Source organism: Aptenodytes patagonicus, chromosome 6, assembly GCF_965638725.1.
Source record: "Aptenodytes patagonicus chromosome 6, bAptPat1.pri.cur, whole genome shotgun sequence".
Classification (NCBI taxonomy): domain Eukaryota; kingdom Metazoa; phylum Chordata; class Aves; order Sphenisciformes; family Spheniscidae; genus Aptenodytes; species Aptenodytes patagonicus.
Window position 1 is genome coordinate 41,160,033 of NC_134954.1, and position 21,221 is coordinate 41,181,253.

Genomic DNA, 21,221 nt, shown 5'->3' on the forward strand with positions numbered 1-21,221 from the left:
TATTCAATCTCTGTTCAGAGAAAATTCTCTTAAAAGCTAGTTTACGTAGTGAAAGTATTTGGGAAAGTTATAGCAAAGAGGGGAATCTTGGTTTTAATCAAAGGAAAAGCATGCTGGAGATGATCTGAATCCATCAATTGGCTCTCAGGTCAGGCTTTTAGTCCTGAAGGTAGTAAAGAGATTGTCTTTTGAAGAAGCTCAAATAGGGCTTCTGTATTCCTACAAACAAGAATTCTGCAATCCCAGCCTAGCTGTGCAAGGGAGTCTGGTCCATGATCATCTTTTCTGCTACACGGCCTAGATAGAGCTTACACAGCTCCATTGGCTTCAGTGCATTCATTCCAAAACTGCATCCACGTATACAAGAGTAGAATTAAGCTCCCCATACTTACTTTCACTCAATTTAACCATTGATGATTTTGTTTCTGAAAATGGCACTTTTGAGTACCTTATGTACAAACTCAGTCAGATTTGAAGGCAAGCAGCAACATAAGGACTCTTAATATATGATTGGGATAAACGTAAATAAATGGATGGTGCAACAAATGATTCCAGGATGCCACTGCTGATGGATGTCAGGACCCCACCCCTCCCATCACCACCACCAAAAAAAAAAAGAAGTATAGTTAGGTGGCTGCAAAGTTTAACATGGGTTAGTAGAAGCCTGGTGAAAAACAATCTGATAATGCAAATCATGGTGGTAATGGTAGTGAAATATGGATGGAAAACAAGCAAGAAGCTTAGAAGACAGCAGCCAGAGCAATGCAACTTGGGAAAGGAACAACAACAAATGATCACTGTACTAAATCCAGTTAAGAATGAAACTATAATATATATTAAATGTAGCAGGCTTTTCCTTACCAGGCAGTATTCATGTAGCATTCAAAGCTGAACATGAAAATCTGAAAATATCACGATGTTATGTGAAGAGGATTATTGTACAAAAGAAATTTCTAGTAGTCAGGAAAAAAGAGCCATTTCTTACTAAGGGCAAGCTTTAACTATTGATATAAGAACATTAACAACTGTTAATGCTGATAATCATGAACATTTGACGTCTTCAGGTTCTTGCCAGGCTCACCACATGCTTTGTCAAGTTAAATGCTGGGAGGAAGCAATGTAGCTGGAACTTGCTGGAATGCATTAGGTGGAGAAGAGGAAACCCTATTTCCTGGCAAATAATTTTTTCAGCTGATGCTTTTTTGCAGTATTTGGCCAGCTGCATTGTTGAGTGAAAATAATATTTGGAGAAGGATGGCAGAACTCACTGAATAATATATAATCTTAAAGAATAAAATGTCACCATCACAGTGGGGATATGGAAGTAGGATAAAGCCTCGTCCTTACCTACACAAAGTAATTATTCTTTCTAAGCTTCTTTAATTCCATGGATCTCAGGAACGTCAGAAAAGTGTCTTGCCACTTCTTCCACCTCAAGTCCCTGTGGTCATCTGGATGGCAGAGCCATGGCAGGAGAACTGCTGCTGGCGACAAATCTGACTGTGAGCTTTGTCCAGGGCCCCAGTGGATGGGCCCCTGTATAATGGAGGGGCAGGCACATGCCTTGCTGCTGATTCTACTGGCAGTATTTCATGCCACTTTCCCCAGAGGATTTAGACCAGAAGAAAACCACTGCAGAGTTTAGCTGATCCCTTCTTTACTCTCATGTTGGAGCCTTGTACAAAGAAAATGAGAGCAGACACCAAGCGCTGTATTGTAGTGTGATGATTAAGATTTATAGAGCCAAAATACTCTTTCAGATTGCTCCAGTAGGATGGCATCAAAGAGGAATTTTTGCCATGCTTTCTGCTATAACAAGCAAATCAGATGAGTTCTGAGTAGACAATTTTTTCTCCAACTTCAGTACTTACTATAGGTAAAACATTTACCAGATGCATTTTTGTTTTTTAAATTATAGTCTGAAGATCTATTTTGTTCTATTACTGGGGGTAGGTTAGGCACTAACGGAGCAACAGTGGAGTAATACCCCCTGCAACTGCATTGTTCATGCAGGCAAAACTCTCTGGCTGCGTTGCCTAACAGTATTGTACAGGCAGAGATGATCTCACCCTGTCTGCGTTTTGAGCTGACCAGGCATCATATGGATGCAGTTAGTGAGTGCCCCATTTGAGCTAATAAGAGACGTGGCATATTAGCTTGGGGCAACGTCTGACATTTAACATGTCTTCCAGTTGGCTTGAAGCATGGGCAGAGCGAGCTTGCATCTGTCTCAGTGTGAACATTGCCTCTGCCTGAAAAATATTGCGCAAAACTGTGTGTGAAAGACTTGCAAAGTGATTTTGTGAAATCCTTATAAAGTGAAACACTCTGTAATATGAAATTATTCCTATTAGAGCTGCAGCTTGAGTAACTCTCATGTATGATCAAGAACCACCAATTCAAGTTGTCTTGTCCCTATTTTCTCTAAACACATTAGGATTTTGTTAGTCTCCCACTGCTGGCATAGATTTTGACTATTGTCACATCATGCAAAAGGGGACTGCCTGAATTTGTTCAGTTTTTCAGGATGGATGCTGAATACCGTGATAGCGTAGGCACTGTTAAGAAATGTCAGGAGGAAAACTTTTGAGGAACTTTGTCTTTATTAGTTTATAGAATGAGTTACAGGTGTGCAGATGTCTTCAAAATTAATGGGACTTGGATGTCAAATATTTTTTTTAGGGTTTAGCACATTAATCCTTGTACTAAATAGTAAGGATGGATATACAAGTGTGCATATAGATACATATGTCTCACGTGTATATATGTGCATGCATATATATGTCCACATGTATGAGATACATATATGTCACTGTAGAGTTGTGTGGCAAAGAAGTGATACAACTCCTGAGTTTCCACTGTCATTTTAATCTCTCAGTATACCTTCCCCTTCCTCTCTTCTGTAGAAGGAGACCTTGTTTTCAAGCACTGAAATTTGACAGCAGCAGACAAGTAGGCGAGGAGACATTTCCCTTTTGGAGAGTCCTAATCCAGGTTTTCCTTCCATTGGCTCCAAAACTCTTGATCATTTTGTCCCTATGTTTCCCTCTTCTGTGTCGAAAACGATCCAAGTATGGCAGAGATGAAAAACCTGTACCCATTAACCTGCATCCTGTGAGACGTTAACAAGCATTCATAGTAGAGCCTTTCATTTTATGAGAGTTACATAGTGAACTTGAGAGCTTCTGGAAAAGTACAAGAAAATGCCAGGAAACAACCTAGGAGATGTTAGGAGTGCAACAGGAGAAAGCTGCTCCTGATCTGAGGGGCGCATGGTAAGAATGAGGCTCGGGCAGGTTTGTGCCAGCGTCAGAGCAGAACCTGGCCTCTGCTGTGCAAAGTGGCAGAAAGGCACCATTAAAAAAAGAAACTGAGGAAAGCCAGAAAGAACAAGCCGTTTCTCAGCAGATATGTGAGAATGGAGCAACTCCCACGGGAGGCCAAGCATGAAGGAGAAGTAGCCCAGCCAGCATGGCTGCCTCGTATCTTAATATAGCCGACTTCTTGGTAAAGCAAGGGGGTGAGGCCTGGTGGAGGAGGAGAGCTGGGTTTGCTTTCCCAAAAACCTGTTTGCAATAGCAAAGAAATCCCACTAGCTCCGTTCCAGCAAACCGTTAGGATTCAGTGATCTGGCAGTGAAATCCAGCTGTTGGAGGTGCATTCCTCAGTGCTTGTAGCAGATCCTGTCTGCCCCTTGTCTGCAGGTGGTCCGTACTCAGTGGGGGATTAGCTAAATGTGTGGACAAGAGGAGACCCCATCCTGCTGTTAGCAGCGTCTATCCTCTTCCCCCCTAATCCCCCTCCCCCCAAGCCTTTTTGGAAACAAGTAGGCATGGCAAATGTGTGGTGTTGCGTGAGCATACACTGACGAGCAGGATTCAGCCCAGAATTATTTTCTTCATAAGTGCTGCAGACCTGGGAAGGGGCTATTTCCAGCATGGGCTTCTGCAGGCTCAGGCTGAGCTGGTTTGATGTGTGTGAGTAAGGTGTTGCTTTTGCCTATTCCTGACTAACTTTGCTCCCTCAAAACAAACAAAGAAATCCAAGCAAAACAAAAAGCATTGACAACATTGCACAATAAAAATCACTCCTAGACCTAAATCCTGGGCACTGCCTCTGCAATACAGATTGGCAGGTAGGGAGATGATAAAATAAATATTGTGCTCTTTCCTCACTGTTGCTGTCTCTTACGTGGCAGCTATCCCACAATCTTTTCTGATTCCCTACTCTCATTTCCGTCCTTTTGAACCCTAGACCTTATTGACTCTTGTTTTTCTTTGTTTTCCCTATTTGTTGGTGCCTCTTGGTTCTGTCCCATCCTTTGCTTTGAGTTCTTTGCCTCCGTTCTGGGCGCTCTGCCAGTGTTTCTTTCTCAGTAGCCTCACAGCTCCTTCCTCCCCATTCCCTACCCTTCCCACCAACTCCTTCCTTCACACGCTCCCTCTCTTGTGCACATCCCACCATTCCATTTCTTACCCACATTTTCCTATTTGTTTTCTCTTCCCACACACTTCTCCCTGTCTTAATTCCTCCCTCCGCTCCCAGCTGAATGTCAGCTGTTGTATCATTAAGAAGTAATGGGAACTGATTAAAAAAACAATATCTGATGGATTGGTTTTTAGGATTGGATTTATAGGATCCTGTCAGTCTATTTCCTTTTTAGTGAAATAATTTAAAACAATTCCAAAAACCCATAAAAACTTTTCCACGTTCTCACCTTATTTGAAACTGGATGTCATGTATATTACATATATATGTCATACATAGTGTTTTAGAGCTACTGCATAACATGATCTTTTAATTGAGATCTCCATGCTGTTAAACCTAAACCAGAACTGCATACTTCTATGTACTGCAGACTTGTCTTTTACTTGAAGAGGTATGCAGTGGCGTGCAGAGGATGCGGCCATTCTTCTGAAGAGCTTACGCCTGGACATGCAAACAGAAAACCCCTTCTTTTCAAATTTGTGTAGGACCTATTTACACAGGTCTTACATGGCCTATCACCTTTTAATGTTTTCAGTCATAACCTGCTCACTGACTTTCCATCTCCAGCAATTGTCAATAGTAAAAAGGTAAACCTTGTAGGAAAATGAAGGCTATTTAAAAGAAGTCACAGTGCATATAGCTTTCACTGTGATAGTGTGGAAGTTACAATTGACTCTGCAAATGCAGACAACTTCTGTGTGTTCATAATTTGTTTACTGCTAGTCAGACGTTCTCACTGTCCCTTTTTCCATGTGTCTTACAGCGCTGTGTTGAGTTGTAATGATTCAGGGACCAGGCAGCTGGTTAATGCAGCTAATGTTGTCATCCTCACGGGGCTCATTTGCCTACAGGCATGTCAGAAGGAACAAGTAATATAAGAGCATATATAACTGTAGTTGGTAATGTACTGAAAAGATGCTGAAGCTCACTTTAAATGAATAGCGTAGGACATCAGGAGCTAAGTAGCTGAGAAATAAGATAGATTTGCTTGAATGGAGCATGGTGTTTCTGTAGTTAGGCTGTGCCTGGTACTTGATCTAAATGAGGTATGTGCACATGGTGCGCAGTGTAGACATCCCCTGTGTGGTATTTGTTCCTAGCACTGTCTTGCACGTTTTCAGTATTCACCACAGTTCACATCACCCGCACTTCTACACAGCTTAAGCCTGATGGGAGGGAGTAAAGAAGACAGAGCCAGACTCTCCTTGCTGGAGTTAATGGCATAGGGTGTTACAATGACCTTCTGCTCCCTGTGTTCAGGAATTTGAAGGTTTGGGTTTTTTCCCCAAACCTTTAGGGAGGAGAAGGCAAGTCTGTAGAGTTATTGATACCATGTTAGTTGGTGTTCTGGTCTTTAGCTGTGTGCCTGCACAAGCCTGAGCCTGTGAGTGCTGCTTCATACTAGCAAGGCAAGAGCGAACCACCTATCCTTTGTGTTGGTGCAATCTGGGTTTGGTTTAGCTGTTGGGGATCACATTGCAGAGCAGTGAGAGACGCAAGCTTGTTCCGTCTCTCCATTTTGGATTATGACTGTTGACTGAATGTGGGTGTCCTTGGTTTTGCTAATAATTTTTCCTAATTCTGCTCCTGCAACAGACACTATGGGTTTTCTGAGCGCTTCGCACCAGCACGCAGCAGACTATGTTGTAAGGGAAATGTAAGAGACAGCTACACAAAAAAAAAAGTCTTACAATCTCTTGTGATGATCTGGTGTGATCATCTGTTGAGATATTCCAAGGAGCTTTACGGGTAAGTTGTTCCAAGGCCAGATTTTCACTGAAGGGAGTAAGGAGAATCACGATTATTACTGAATTTGGGCTGTATATTGCAGCTGTGTTCTGTGGGAGAGGAAATGCTGGAGAGTTTAAAGCTGTTGACTGGCAGAGGAGCAATGCTAGTTTGCAACCTTGCCGCCACCCAGTATAATGCGGTTTCTAGTTTGGATCAGTTCCAGCTGTCAGACCCCAATTTACTAACCATGTTGGGAAGGACACAAGTTTTCTTTTAGAAGGTCAGTATCATTTAAGGTTATTGAAAGCAAGGAAACGTGTTCCACCTTTGTAAGGAAAACATTGCCGTGGAGATTTTAGGAGCCACACGGTTATAATGAATAACGAATGTATGGTACTTTGTGTAGTGTTTAGTTCACCCTGAGAAAGAGAAAATAATGGAAGTCTCTTCTTTCTGCCTGTGTGTTCAAACGAAGGAAAATCAAAGCTGTTATACCAGAGCTATATATCAGCTAATATATTTTAGGAACTGTGGAATGATCATAATTACAAAAAAGTCCTCCAGAGAGAAATTATGACTCATAGTTTATGTTCTCTTTAGTGTTGCTATGGAAAAAGAGGTTAGTGCCAATGGTCATACAGCAATATTAATCTCTGATCTGAAAGAAAAATAAATAACAATCTCTAGCTTAACCCAAAGCAGATTTATTCTCAGTTACTGCAGCACACTCCATTAAAGGGGATAACCATGTAAGAAAAATTAAAGATGACATTGATTATCAGTTTTCAACATGCAGTTAGAGAGAGTTCCTTATCTGAATTAGTGTGCACTTCAGACTCCTGCAAATGACTCAGTGGAGTGAGAGGAAGAGAAAAAAAGACATTTTGATCAAAAGGAGGGCAGGAAAGATCAGCCACCACCGACAGCTGCAAGTATGCTGATTAAAATTTCTTTATGCATGGAGTTAGACTCAGCCTGGGGTTGATGCTGGTTCAAACGCAGATCCTGAAACAAAACCCTGGCAATGGGCAGTTTAAAGTGGTGGAAAGTGGCTGCCAGCCTTTTTCCGTTTATTTGGGAAAGGGAGTCAGAGGGTGGCGGATACTTATGTGCTGAGTCAGCACCCTTCAGGCTGCTCTGGCAGTTGCTTCCTGCCAGTTGTTTAGTTGCCTAGGCAAAACCCTAACCAGGACTGGGGCCAAACAGCTGTGTGCTTGCTTTGCTCGGGGTGGTGAATCTTTTTCTTTGCATGCAGGAAAACTACCTGACACCTTCCTCTTGACACCTAGAGTGAGCGTGTGTGTCTTAGTGGATCACAGTAAAACTTTTCTACCTGTGTACTTGGCTGTTTTCAGGAGTTGGAGCTACACTTGCTCCGTTGTATGCAGTTACTGACAGCAAAGACCTTGCAGTCAGAAGTTAGCTTGAAATTTTGCTCACGATGCACCCTGCAAAGCAGGCTATAGCCTTCCTTTCTGCCACACTGTTGCATCTGCCGTGCTGATGGCAGTAAAACTTTTTATTCTGTTGATGAGCTAAGCAGATTGGATTGGGGAGATACACAGATCTCATGTCCTGCATCTATGCACACAGCTCTTACTGATGGTCACAGGAGTTGTACGTGTGGCCCCAAAAATGTTGTACGGCTCAGGGAGTCCTTTGAGCCAGCTGAAGGCTTTTCACTGACTTTCAGGGTTCGAGTGGTCCCTTGCTGAACAGTTTGCCCTCTAACAAATTGCCATTGCTTCACTAATTCTTCAGTTTACCTCTTTTTTAAGTGTGTGACTATCAGTCAGCAGTCACATAACTGTTTGGCATTACAGCCTATAAGAACAATTGGTTTTCATTGCATCAGCGTAAAGGGCATACAGATATATTTTACCTTCTGATCCTTTTCTTCTTCCCTTTCTTCTGTATCTTTAATCATCAAACATGCTTCAGTCAGGCCCCCTGTGAGGGCTTTCACTGCACTCTCTTACTCGACAGTGAAATGGTCCAGAAAGCCCATATCTGTGCCTTTTCATAGAGGAGCTGGCTCATAGATTAGCATGTGGGGGTCAACAGGATGCTCTTTGCCCTTTCCCCTAAAAGGGGACAGAAATGTCAGCTTGTTTTCTGGCATTGAAAATGGAAGTATCAGCAGCCGCTGAGTGCTGCTAGTTTAAATATTTATACCATAAGGACTTTATCACACCCTCTTTCTTTGTGCAAAGGTCCCGCCGATTTCAGTGGAGGTCAAACTCTAAATCTGTGCAGCAGCTAACAGGTCAGGTCTTCCACGGAATAATGGTACGAGTGGAGCTCACGGGCAGATGCTATGCTCGTGTTATCGTGTCAAGAAGGGTAAACAAGCAGTTTTTAAAAAAAGTAATTATGTAGACAAACCTGTCAGCACAAGCATGGAATACCCCTGCATATGCTTGACATCTGCCAACCTGACAAGATCCAGGCACATACTTCAGATACGTGAAAGAATACAGTGCTGCTGGTGCTGCAGTCTGTCTCCCCCCTGAAACACTAAGTTTTGCAGACTAATGTTTTTAGTCAGGACTTGAGAATGGAAGGAGAGGGGAAGAAACAGCTTGGGGGACATCTCTGGGTTATAAGATAGCACAAAAGCAGACATTTGCGAGTTGCGTAAACATTTTTCTTTCTTGCAAAGCATGCTTTCTTATGTTTGTTAGGATTACAGGCCTGCTTGTCCTTGTAAACATATGATTGTGATGGAGAAAATGTTTAATTCTAGTCCTGAAACTGATGGCTGTGAGTGTAGTGTATCCTGAAGTGGGTATTTGAATTAATTCTCAGAGATTCTCAGTATCTGCATTTCCAATGGTTTTACTAGATAGCCTGTAATGCTCTTAAAACACTGCGCATGGGATTCGTTTCAGCATCTCTAAAACTGGATAAAGCGTGGCCAGGTGTCTTGTTTGAATTAAAGCTTAGCAGGACAAACAAACCAGGCATATCTGAAAGCGAAATGTAAACATGATGCTGGGGTTCCTGGTTAGCGCTTGGTGGCTGTGAGAAGTTGACAGCTGTTACATAAAGGTTAAATGTGCATTTTTTGGTCTGTCAGTAAAATTAAGCCTCCTAAAGACTATGAGACACTCTAGAAAATGTGAATTTATCTGTGTGCATAAACAGAATATACACTTCAATATAAATATGCGTTCAGGACTATTTAAAGTATTAGAAGTATGCTGCAGTCCAATAAAAAATGCAGATGGAGTTAGCAGATTTTGGAAAGTGCCTGACTACATTCAGATGTGCTAGAGATCTGACAAGTGTCTGGAAAGTGAAGTCTGAGCACTGGCGTTTGCATTGCCAAATAACAGCAAAGGATGAGAAAGAAAATGGCATAGGTACAACGGGGATATGAACTGAAGTAATAAATGCTTGACCTTTAAATTTCATCTTTGCCAACTTCTCAGACTGCTTCTCCCAAAGACTGACATGACTGTGGTTTATGTTATGCTTTTATTTGCCATATTTGTAGTTAGTTACAAGTAAAAATGATTTAAATCCATTGTAGTTAATACAAAATAAACATATAGCTGCACAGGTTATGCCATGATTTTTCTTACAAACAGTATCTCCTATAAAGAATCATAGAATCAGAATCGTTTAGGTTGGAAAAAACCTTTAAGATCATCAAGTCCAACCGTAAACCTAACACTGCCAAGTCCACCACTAAACCATGTCCCTAAGCACCACGTCTACACGTCTTTTAAATACCTCCAGGGATGGTGACTCAACCACTTCCCTGGGCAGCCTGTTCAGTGCTTGACAACCCTTTTGGTGAAGAAATTTTTCCTACTACCCAATCTAAACCTCCCCTGGCACAACTTGAGGCCATTTCCTCTTGTCCTACCGCTTGTAACTTGGGAGAAGGTACATATGATACCATACACTTAAGAGCTTAACTCTTAATAGTACCCGCCTACACTAAGCTCTTATTGACTAACTTCCAGTGTGATTTACTGGTTACAGATATTACCCCTGTGGAGTAATATCTGTTAATCATTTCATAATGGTATTTTTGCTGTAGGTTTTATTTCCCCTGTAATTTGTGATTCTAAATACAAGTTGAAGGAAGCAACCTTTTAGTGCAATATTAAGTATCAGTAGAATTTTATACATATATATGTATAAACCCCCCCACACACTGCATAAACAAACAAGGATGTAAGGTAACTGTTGTGGGTATTGTGCTTCCCTTTCTTCCCCTCCCCCTTACCTTTGTTAAGTGACTGGAATGAACATTCATGGTGAAAAACTATCCTGTAACCTCTCATTTTCAATGAATTTTGAAAAATTACAGACTTGTAATTTTGAAAGCAGGTAGGTGGCTTTGATGAAAGTTATTAGCAGAGAATCAAATCCTGTGGCTTTGCAGACTCATCCTTACGTAAACACATCCCTGCCATGAAGTTCAACGCATAACACATTGTTCCCTTTAGACATGCCTAAAAGAGTATTTCACCTTTTTGAAAAAATTGTCCTTACATCCCTGTAATTATCTAACTCTTCTGTGTAGATATAGCTCTATATATGAAATAATTTGTAAAAAGATAAATTATGCTATTTTCAAAATACTCTGAGATACAAAGTTGTGCAGGTGCAAGTTTGATAGTATATTGCTATAAAGACTAAGAATTAATTCATTAGTGTTATCTGAGTATATATTCTTTAAGCTGCGAGTATAGATTTAATATTGCGGGGTTTTATTTTTGCTTTTTTTACATTTCATAGCATTTCATACTTTCTTCAGACTATCTCCATGTTTCTATCAAATTCCTTCTAGGTTTTTTTTTTTTTTTTTTCAATTTCTGATCCCTTAAAGGTACAGTAGCTGATCACACATTCATGCTTGTCACTAATGTATTTCCATAACTCTGGTAGACTGAAAAACATCTTTTCATTTCCACCTAAACACAGGTATTTCTTCTAAGTGAATAGCGAGAGGCTTCTGGCAAAAATCTTTCCCCCACTGAAATTGATAGAACCAACTTTTCAGCTTCGCCCTTTAAGTACTCTGCTCTTCTAGGCTTACAGCATCGTGGAGCAAAGCCCCAAACAAACTACGTGTATGCACAGTTACTGAGGCTGTTATTATTCACGGAGCATAGCACGGAAACCGAAATCAAATGTTCTCATTGGTATTTCTACATTTACATACAAAACTACTCACAGTGCTGTGAAATACTGACAGAGAAGAAAACACAACAGAAATGTTTGGGGTTTGACTACTCTCTCCACATTCCTCTGACCTAACTATAAGAAAGCCAGCTGACCAGCTTGCTTTTACTAGACATACTCTTTTCCTGCTAGTCTCTTATGCCAGCTGACAGCATTTCTAAATTAATAAACACCAGTGACTCGGCCTAAAACGGAGCATGTTGCAGCCTGTGTCATTGACCTTGTTCACTCTGTGTTCCAACACGATGCAATAAATTACCACTGCAGAGAAAAGGATGGAAGAAACTGAATTTCTAATACTGCCTGTGTAGCAGAAACCACCTACTCGCCTAAGTAAAACCATGCGTATCTGGAAGGTGAAGGAAGGCTCGGGTTGATTACACTGTTTGGTCTATCTGCAGGACAGCTGCTTGGGTGGTTTCTTCATCAGATTGTTCTGTTTCCCCGCCGACTGGGTTGTTTCTTTCATCATACAGTTTCTGGCTAGGAACTTCTAGAGGCATCCCATACTCTTCATCATCTTCAACAATGGACAGCTCGATGTTGTTGTTCATCATGGCGTTCCCTTCCATTCTGGCTTCCTTCTCTAGAGAATCGGCTACTGCTTTGCCCTCCTCGGTCAGCGAGGTGGTAGGTGTCATATCCGAGTGCATGTCGGCAAATGACATTTCATCCTCATTCTCAGCTTGGTCGTTGCTTGTACTTTCTGCTGGTCTGTCCTCAGCTTCAGCAGGGCTTTCTCCTTCATGGGCTTTCTTCACATTAAGCGTGAGGGGAGATACTTTGAAAGCTGAACTCTTTGAAGAAGAGGATTTCTGATGATGTACAGTAAGCGATTTCTTGATCTTTTCTCTCCGTTCAGGCGAGACGATCTTTGTGCTGATCTTGTTCATCTTCTTCTCGATGTTTTGGCGGGAAAATGCTTTCTTGAGGCTGTCTACTTTCTTGAGGCTGGATCTTTTAATTTTCTCAGCTCTTGATTCTTCTGTTTTCTCCTCTGCACTGTCATCCACATCATCTTCCTCGTGAAACATTTCATCATCTGAACACAACTCCACTGTGTGCAAGGTTTCTTCCAGTGTTTTGTTCTCATCCACAGGATCCTCTTTTCCTTCTGTAATGCTGGGAATAGGCTCTTTTGCAAAAACACTGGCAGGGATCTCATTTTCCTCCTGAAAGAATTGACAATATTTGAGTTTCATAGTTCACAGGACACAGATTTAATAAACAAAGCACAACCCTGAACAATTACTCCCCCCCCCCCCCCCCCCCCGGATGAGATGAAGGATGCTGAACATTTCTTGTTGTTTCAGTGTATTTAACCAGTAACAAGCCACTCAAAGCCCAAGGAACCATTATCTGGTACAGTTTAAGACTAATGAGCTGTCAGCTGTAAGATTTCTCTTTCAGAGTGACTTGGAATGTATACAGAATGGAAATCCCGTTCTTTGTCATTTAAATTAGATACTCATTAAAGAGTTTAGCTGTAAAGTTGTACACCTATCCCTGGGGAGAAGGGATGGTGTGGTGGCTAAGGAGGTCGTACTACAGCCTCTGCATAGACCTACAGAAGTCACGTAACCCCCAGAGCTTTCAGTTTCTCTAGCTAAAGATTGGGAATATCTCTGCAGAGACGTTGGGTGCATCTGAGAGGTACCTTGGATGGCAAATGCAGTTAGCGCTCCCACTGTATTTTAGAGAAATGTATGTTGCTGTTAAAACTGGATTGTTGGTACCGAGCAGCCATGCAGTCTATGATGTTTAGAGTGTGTGCTATTTCCCATCTATTTACAGCACAGAAAAAAAAAAAAATTGGTAAATTTGATTGGTAAATTAGTAAATATTAAAAATACGGACAGGGCAACTCCTTGAAAAATAATAAAAAAAAAGTTTATGGCATACAACAATAAACAGACATTATACCACATAGAAAACACTAGTAGTCACTTCTAGCTAAGAGGAAAATGGTTGCTTTTTAGAAACAAAACCAAGAAAGGGCATGGAAAGAAAGAAGGTATCTGAAAACAGTACAGGCTGAACAAGGGCAGAAGCTGCAACTTGTAACGAAGGACCTCTGAGACTACCGAGCACAGCAGCTCTGCAACACCGAGCGGTTCAGAGGCAGCACAATGAACACTCTGTTCTGCGGTAGGTTTTGCAGGCATCTGCCTATGCAAAGAAAACGAGGCTCCTCGCACACTCCCTTTTCTTTTCAGAATCGTTACGCCTTAGATCTGCATATTCTCTATTTATTACCTTTTTTATCACCTTCCGACAGAGTGCATGCAATATCACCTAGTGTTATGGATTGGAGGGATTTTTTTTTATCCCCTCCCCCCCATATTTATCTTTAGATACGAAAAGCAGTAAGTGCTGAGTGAAATGGTTGTAATAGTCTCAGATCTGTCCCTAGTGGGCCTGAGTGTACAGTTAAGGGAAAAAAGGCCACATACACTTCAAAGTTCATGCTCATTATTTCAGGACTGAGCATACAGTTGTGATCACTGGAGAGAAGAGTGTCTCGAGTTAAATTTGCTGTCAAGACTGTATAAGGATGTCTTTATGAATATACCACAGTACTTTGTACATGGTTGTTTTTAAAAACAAAATACTCCCGACTACCTTGTAGTGCTTCTGGAACAAGAATATGCACATAGACAGAATCATTTTATACCTTATATACACAGTATATAATCATATATACTGTGATTCAAGTGTGTTGATGAATATCCCTCAGGGATATAAAAATGAAAAGTATCAAAAAATTGATGGCTGTTTGACAGTTTGTATGTGCTTTGCTTCTACGGTTTCCGCACCCCTTCCTGGACCAGCAGCCTCAGTCAGATATACTGGCACAGACGAAGCTTTCCAAGCCCTTTGCCTGCAGTGGAACATCTAATAAAGCCAGCATTCTTCTCCTGACACCTATAATGTTGTTGCAACTATCGGCAATAGTGACCAAGATAACAAAACAAAGAAATCCTGCACCAGCTTTAAGTGAAAACAGCTGTAACTGCAGTACAAATATTTGTATTTTCTCTCCACTGCAGTTAATGAAATGTGGATTACATGAGTGGGTGCAGTATTAAATTATTCCCCAGAGCATGAGAACTCAGTATAAAGCATAAATTTACATGTCTTGTGCATTCTTTCCAAACCTAGGTAATCACATACATACAGTTTTAAGCATCTCAACATTCAGGTGTTAAGTGACCGAATGGCATAGAAAACTCTGATTTTAATGAGTAAAGATGGGTTGTAACTTTTAAAGTATTTAGTCTAGGAAAGTGGTGTTGCATGAGATGACTGATCACAGTGCAGTCTGAGCCAGAGATGGGTCTGTGTGGCTCATCTCAAGGTCAGTTTAGCTCTGTGTCTACAGTATTCACGTTAAACTGAAGTACTGCATGCAGTCTCTAGAAGAATATGAACATAGATTTTATTTCAATTTTTATCAAATTTGTGACTGAGTAGAAGGGAGACTGTCAAACTATCCATATTTATAAAGAAAAAAAAGCAAACAAAAATATACTACATAATAATGAGCTAATGATTCAATTAAAAGCAGGTCCTAGGTGGTCTTTGGCTATCAGACAGTACTGGCATTCAAGAAATCACCTCTCTGTCTAAGCTTCCTGCATGGCCCTGGAAAACATCAGCCTCTGGGCATCTATTACTCTGCTTGTAAAATGGGAATGGCATGCTTTCCTATCTCATGTTTCTAAAAGACCTTAGGATCGCAGGAGCTATTGAAATGAAATGAAAATAAATTAAGTAAAATGCTTTGGAAATACAAAGCTGGTATAGTAGGAATGCTCTGTGGTGGAACAGACGTTTCTGTTTCAAATACAGTTACTGATAACGTGTTGTAAGTGGGCTATTGGTAACTTTTTGGTCTAACAAGTTTATATGACACCTATATTTTGTTTTGATGTATTTTTCAAGCAGTCTAGTATTTCATTTAGGAAGACTAGAACAATACACTGAAAAATGCCAGCTGTTACAAACTGCGTAACTATTTTCCATGCCAAAAAAGTAGAACTTTGATCTTTTCTTCTTGATCTAATCTAAAATTCTGAGAAAGCAATACATCTTTTTATTTTCCACATCCGAGTTCAAAAACAGCACTTGCATTTTCTCAGATGAGCTTGACTGTAGGTAGCTAGCTCCTCTGAATTTTATTTTTTCCATGTAGGAGCCGAATAGACTTGTGCAAGTTCTCTGTGTAAAACAACTCTTGCTAATACTAGCAATACTTGCCAAGTTAAAATCAGTGCCTTCCCTGTGGCTTTGATCAGCCATTCTCGGGAACTTTCTATAGGTTATAATCTCAACCCTATCTTTTACCAGAAAGGAAGATAAGATCCATAATGGCGTACTACAAAACCAGATGGCCTGAGTGAACAGGTAGTTAATTTACTCAGGAGTGCTGAATCTCTGATGCTGCATAAGGGAAATCGGTGTGCTTTGGTTTGTATTTTTGTTAGGTTTGTGTTAAGAGGCCATGGCCTTCAAGAAGGGGAGATGGTATTTTCTCATGCTGACAGCAGTCCAGGCTCCTCTGTACTTTGTAGATGCTGTTATATGCCTAAATGATTACTAGTCTAAAACTTGTTTTGCTACACAAAATAGGTCAAAAGATGACAAATCCTTCTAAAAACAGCTATAGCTCCACCTGCTTTCCTTCAGACAAATAAATGCTCTTCAGACCTGGATGTCACCACGGGGAGGGAGGAGGGCAGGGCGGAGGAAATTGCCAGCTGCCCATTTGCACGTCCTGTGCAGGCTGGGGTGTTCTGGGAGTGCGTTGTGGGTTTGGCTGCACGGTCCCCCTGACCTCCCACAGCACAGCTGGATCAAGTCCTAAGAGCCATATGAGATATTTTTGTCGTTAATCTATGTAAGAGTGTTCTCCCTGCAAGGCGCCAGTGGGAAATTTAGTAGTTAGATCATAGCATTATCGGTTTGTAATTCTTCTGTTTCCTTCACTTGTTCGTTTTTGAGTTTGAAGTTGCTTTTTCAAAAGATTATTACAGCGACCCAAACAACAAAATACAACCAAATGGCTAATTTCCTGTACCCTCCTCTTGCTTCATTTCAGGATGAAGCATTTACCAAGAGCAGCATCTGAAAGGGGCTTGAATATCAGTGTGCTTGACCCCAAGCTGTAACTTTAACTTATTTTATCTGTCCTATTCACTAGTAAACATGACATTTAATTGAAAAATTAAACATGAGCCTTTTGTATCTTGCATTTTGCTTCTGTAGCTAAAATAGCAAACAAAACCCCCACCAAACCAGAACCAAAAAGCTGGTCATGTGGCAAGAACAAAATAGAGGGGAACAATGCCAAAGCTTAACAAGGATTTTTGAAACAGTCACTTCAGTGTTTTGCTAAATTGCTGTGTCACTTGTGGCATTTGTAGTAACTTTTGCATCCTCAAATGCTTGGAACGGAGCTCCATTAACATATGGCACAAATTAAAGAAATATGTGCAAACTAGGAACAATGCAGACAGTCTAGGGAGAGAAAACTAAGAGCATTTTAATGGAAAATATATAAATAGCTGAACTTTTCTAAATGCAGTTCATTCTCAGCATGTACGCTGATGGAAGGCCGATGCTGGTGAGTGGCAGCACGGTTTCATAAAGCGCAGAGCTGGAGCTCAGTCGTGTTTTGGCTATGCTCAGTGCTCCCACCAAGTATCAGGGAGTTTGAGGTATATGGTGAATGCAGAACTGAATCACAAATGTGTATTTTTATTTTCATAGCAAGCTGTCTTCCCAAGCCGGAAAAGCGGGTCCTAATGAGAAACATGCTGTGTGATGTTTGGGATTGGTTTTTTTTCAGTGGAAAAAAAGAATCCCCCAACTGAAGAGAAGCCTCATATATCCAGATTTCCCTTTTGTTTTTACAGAAATCTGGCGTCAATATGGCTTCATTGCTGTGACTTCTCCTTCCTGCAATTGTTTTTCCATGGATTCCTGCTCGGGGCAGTACAGAAACCCAGCCAGCCTTCTGCTCTTTTCCCCCTGTACAATTATCCCAGCAAGGCAGTGGCCCTGCTGACTACTGGGTCATCCCACCTCCACCTTGTAAGGACACCCCGCAGGGAGATTTTGAGGAGGTGGGCACGCAGGTAAGGCACCTGCCCAGGCCGGCAGCAGGCGTACGGGCACAGTCTCGTGAGCACCTGCCATCCCTCTGGGTGCGGCCACTTCCCCAGTGGAAAATCCCAGCTCCTCCCAGGCTCCACCAGAGAAAGCCCTAGGCGCTGCCCACCCTGGCCACCCTCCTACGCCCCAGGAAGCTCTGCCGGCTGCCCTGGTTTTCCAGACAGCCACGCTGCCTTTTAGCAATGGGCCAGTGCCAGGAGCAATTCCCAGTTGACAGCTGAATTTTTTTTTACTGAATTTAACGGCAGTGTTTCTTTTCTAAGGCTTGTGTTCCTGATCTGCATCAGCTTGGGATCGGTTAAGTTCACCTCCCCCCTGGCGTGGCAACATATTTTCCAGTGAGAGATGGGAACACTGTCAACTAAATCCTTGTAAAAGCAATGACGAACAGACCTCCTGTCCAAAGGTACCACCCCAGTGACGGGCGGTGGAGAAGCAGTAGATTTTCTTTAGCTGTTGTTCTGGGACACAGACCTGTGTTGTTTTGGTTTGGGTTTGTGCACTTCAAGACCCAGTATTAAGGAAAGGCTTGGAGGTTTAAATAGGCCTTAGCTTTGCAATACTGTTTAGTGTCAGGAAGCAAGCCAAGCCAGCCCTCCCCTGTCGGGACGCTGCTTTACCCTTCAAACCCTTCTTGGCGAGTTTCACCAGTACTTTTTACCCAGTGCCTGCAGATCACTGCCGCTAGGCAGCAGTAATGGGGATCCCTAGCTGAGGCAACCGTAACTGCCCACACACAGCTGTGTTTTTGTCTTTCCTCTACACACTATGTCATCTTAAAATGCTGAAATTTGGGTTCTCTGGAGGAAGACGCTGTGGTTGCAACAACAAGGCCTTAATTCTCACGCTTGCAGGTAGCAGAAATGTCACAAAATTACCTTCCCACAGGCCAAGCTGGTGCACCCTCCCCACGGGAAACGTTCAAGGTCTAGGTCTGAACCTGGAGGCGGGAGCCAGTCGTTAGCTAACACAGCCTGGGACATGGCAATGTTTTGACTTACAGTAACAGATCTTAAATTACTTGGAGAAGTCCAGAGAACATGTGTCTTTTAATTTACCCAGTCCCTGGAATAATTTCAACATTCCTTCTAGGGTGGAAACCACTGTGCTCTGTACGTGCTGCAGCTCCTCCTCTTCTGGCTTGACAAGCCTGGACAGTAATTTGGGAGAACAATAAGCAGGGAGGTGGGGGCTTCCTTTCTGGGGGGAAGTGCCTGTGCACTAACCAGGCCTGCCAGCTTTTAAAATCAAGTTCTGCCCTGTTGTTTTGGGCTTGTTTATATAGAAAAAAAACCCCAACCACCCAAGGAGTAGAGTTAGCTACTGACATGTAATATGCAATCGACAAGTTTAGCCTGAGGAGCTGGTGATGTGCCCGACCTGTGGCTGCTCCAGCCCCGTGCTTGCTCTCCTTCCTTCCCCCAGTCCGTTGTGGAGGTCTGTCTCGTCTTTTTTTTGTAAAGATGTAAAAGTCACATCCTGTGTTTAGTTAAAGCTCACGCCGTGTTCTGTCCAGACCATTGCTTAAAAAGGGGAAAATATGCAAACTGCTGCTATCACTGGATGGACTCCCAGGAAGCTGAGTTTTTAGCTCATCCCTGAGTGGGCCAGGGCCAGAACAGCCTCAGGAGCAAAGCTGGGTGTGAGGCTGATTGTGACAGGGAGCTGCAGCGCTGCCCCTCTCCTGCTTCTGAGGGCAGATGCAAGGGCAGTTTTTAGGGGCACTGCTACAAGTTAGCAAAATGGTCTCTTTTCTCAAGTTTGCTAAAAAAAAAAAAAAAAAAAAAAAAAAAAAAGCAGCAAAGCCCTTTCTTCAAGTTTGCTTAAAAAAAAAAGGAAAACACAACAAAACAATTCTTTCCCCACGCGTGCTAAGACTTAGTAAAAGATAGCTCTTTCCCCAAGTTTGCTGAGAGTTAATGAAACAAGGTCTCGTTCCTGAGGTTTGCTAAGAGTTAGTAAAAGACAGCTCTTTCTCCAAGTTTGCCAACAGTAAAAGAGGGCTCCTTCCCCACAGTTTGCTAAAAGTTAGCAAAAAAAGGGCTCTTTCCCCATCTTTGCTAAGAGTTAGCAAAAAAATAAAGGGCATTTTCCCCAAGTTCACCAAGTGTTAGCAAAAAAGACAGCTCTTTCCCCAGGTTTGCTAGGAGTTAGCAAAACAGGCTCTTTCCCCAAGTTTGCTAAGAGTAAAAGCGGGTGTTTCTCCTAAAGTTGCTAAGAATAAAAGAGAGCTCTTCCCCCAAGTTTGCTAAGAGTTAGCAAAAAAGACTGCTCTTTCCCCAAGCTTGCTGAGATTGAAAGAAGGTTTTTCTCCCAACTTTGCTAAGTTAGCAAAAAGGCAGCCTTTTTTTTTTCCAAGTTTGCTAAGAGTTAGTAGTAAGTCAGCTCTTTCCCCAGTTTTGCTAGGAGTTAGCAGAAACGGGCTCTTCCCCCGAGCTTGTGAGGAAGGTGCGGGGGGGATGCAGGGCGCGGTGGCCGGGGGGCACGGGGTGGTCGCAGGGCCTCTCACCTGGAAGATGAGCACCTTGAAGCGGTCCCGCCGGAGCAGCTGTGCGTGATGCTGCTCCAGGCGTCGCACCTGGTCGCACTGCCTCTCCAGCCGCTCCCGCACGGCGCGGGTGTGGGCGCACACCTTCCGCGACTTCTCCAGCAGCTTCTCCACCGCTTCCCCCGTCGCCCCGTGGCTGCGGCACAATTTCCCCAGGTCTCCCTGAATACCCCGCACCGCCCCTTCCAAACCCCGCTGCCTCTGCTCCATCTGCCGCTGTTGCCCTTCCACCGCTTCCAACATCGATACCAGCTTCTCCAGCAAGGCCAGGACGGTCAGGGCGTTCACCTGCCCCCCGACCGCCTCCGACGGCGGTAGCGGAGGTACCGCGCTGCCTCCCGCCGCCTCCCCCATCGCTGAACCGGGACGGGACGGGACGGCGGATGCCGGCGCCGCTCTTAAGGGCTGCGCCTTCCCCCTCCCCCGGGGAGGTTTCGGGCAGAGCCCGGCCCCGGCCCCGGCCCGCCCCGGGCGGCCTCAGGCCGCCCGGGGCGGGCCGGGACCGTGGCCGGGCCCCCGGTGCCTCCCCCCCCGGCCCGTATCACCCCCCTTTTTTTAAAAGCAAGGGGTGTATTCTCGCCCCCACGCTTAGCGAAACGCAGTAGTCGCCTCCTCGCAAGCATCGGTAGATGGCGGGAGATACCGCGAAATGCGGTCGGGGATGGGAGGAAAAACAGCGGCTGCTGGAGAAGGGGTTGGGAAAAGGCGGGGGGGGGGGGGGGGGAGGTGGTGGTGGTGGTGGTGATGGTCCGGGAGAGTTTGTGGGTGTAGGTTGGAGTTAAAGCCTGTCGTTTAATCTGGAGGAGTTAAACTAATAGTAAAAAGGAAATAAATACATCTTAAATCATTACTATAATCAATATAACAATTATTATAGTGATCCTATATGAATATTAATATGCTATAGCAATATATACTAATATAATATTACTATAGTTATTCTTATATAATATTTATATAATGATAGTTATGTATAATAATTGTCATAATAATTAACATACTTATAATATATTCACACATGGTGAATCAAATCTCCCGGCACTCCTTCCACTGAGCAAGCACCCCATCCAACACC

General features: G+C 42.9%; 1 protein-coding gene across 1 annotated transcript; it reads right to left on the bottom strand.

Moving 5' to 3' along the window:
• Window positions 1–9,680: 9,680 nt before the first annotated feature.
• Window positions 9,681–20,519, bottom strand: CAVIN2 (caveolae associated protein 2). The gene is made up of 2 exons (XM_076342251.1): window positions 20,108–20,519; window positions 9,681–12,593 (listed from the first exon to the last, which is right to left on the bottom strand). Exons 1-2 carry the CDS (start codon window positions 20,498–20,500, stop codon window positions 11,799–11,801), a joined length of 1,188 nt encoding a protein of 395 aa, XP_076198366.1. The 5' UTR covers window positions 20,501–20,519; the 3' UTR covers window positions 9,681–11,798.
• Window positions 20,520–21,221: the final 702 nt, after the last annotated feature.

Excerpts from the sequence above, each read along its gene's own strand:
- CAVIN2 (XM_076342251.1), bottom strand. The coding sequence starts at position 20,500 with ATGGGGGAGGCGGCGGGAGGCAGCGCGGTACCTCCGCTACCGCCGTCG. Across the intron at positions 12,594-20,107 it reads TCAAGGTGCTCATCTTCCAG|GAGGAAAATGAGATCCCTGC; the intron begins GTGAGAGGCCCT and ends CAATTCTTTCAG.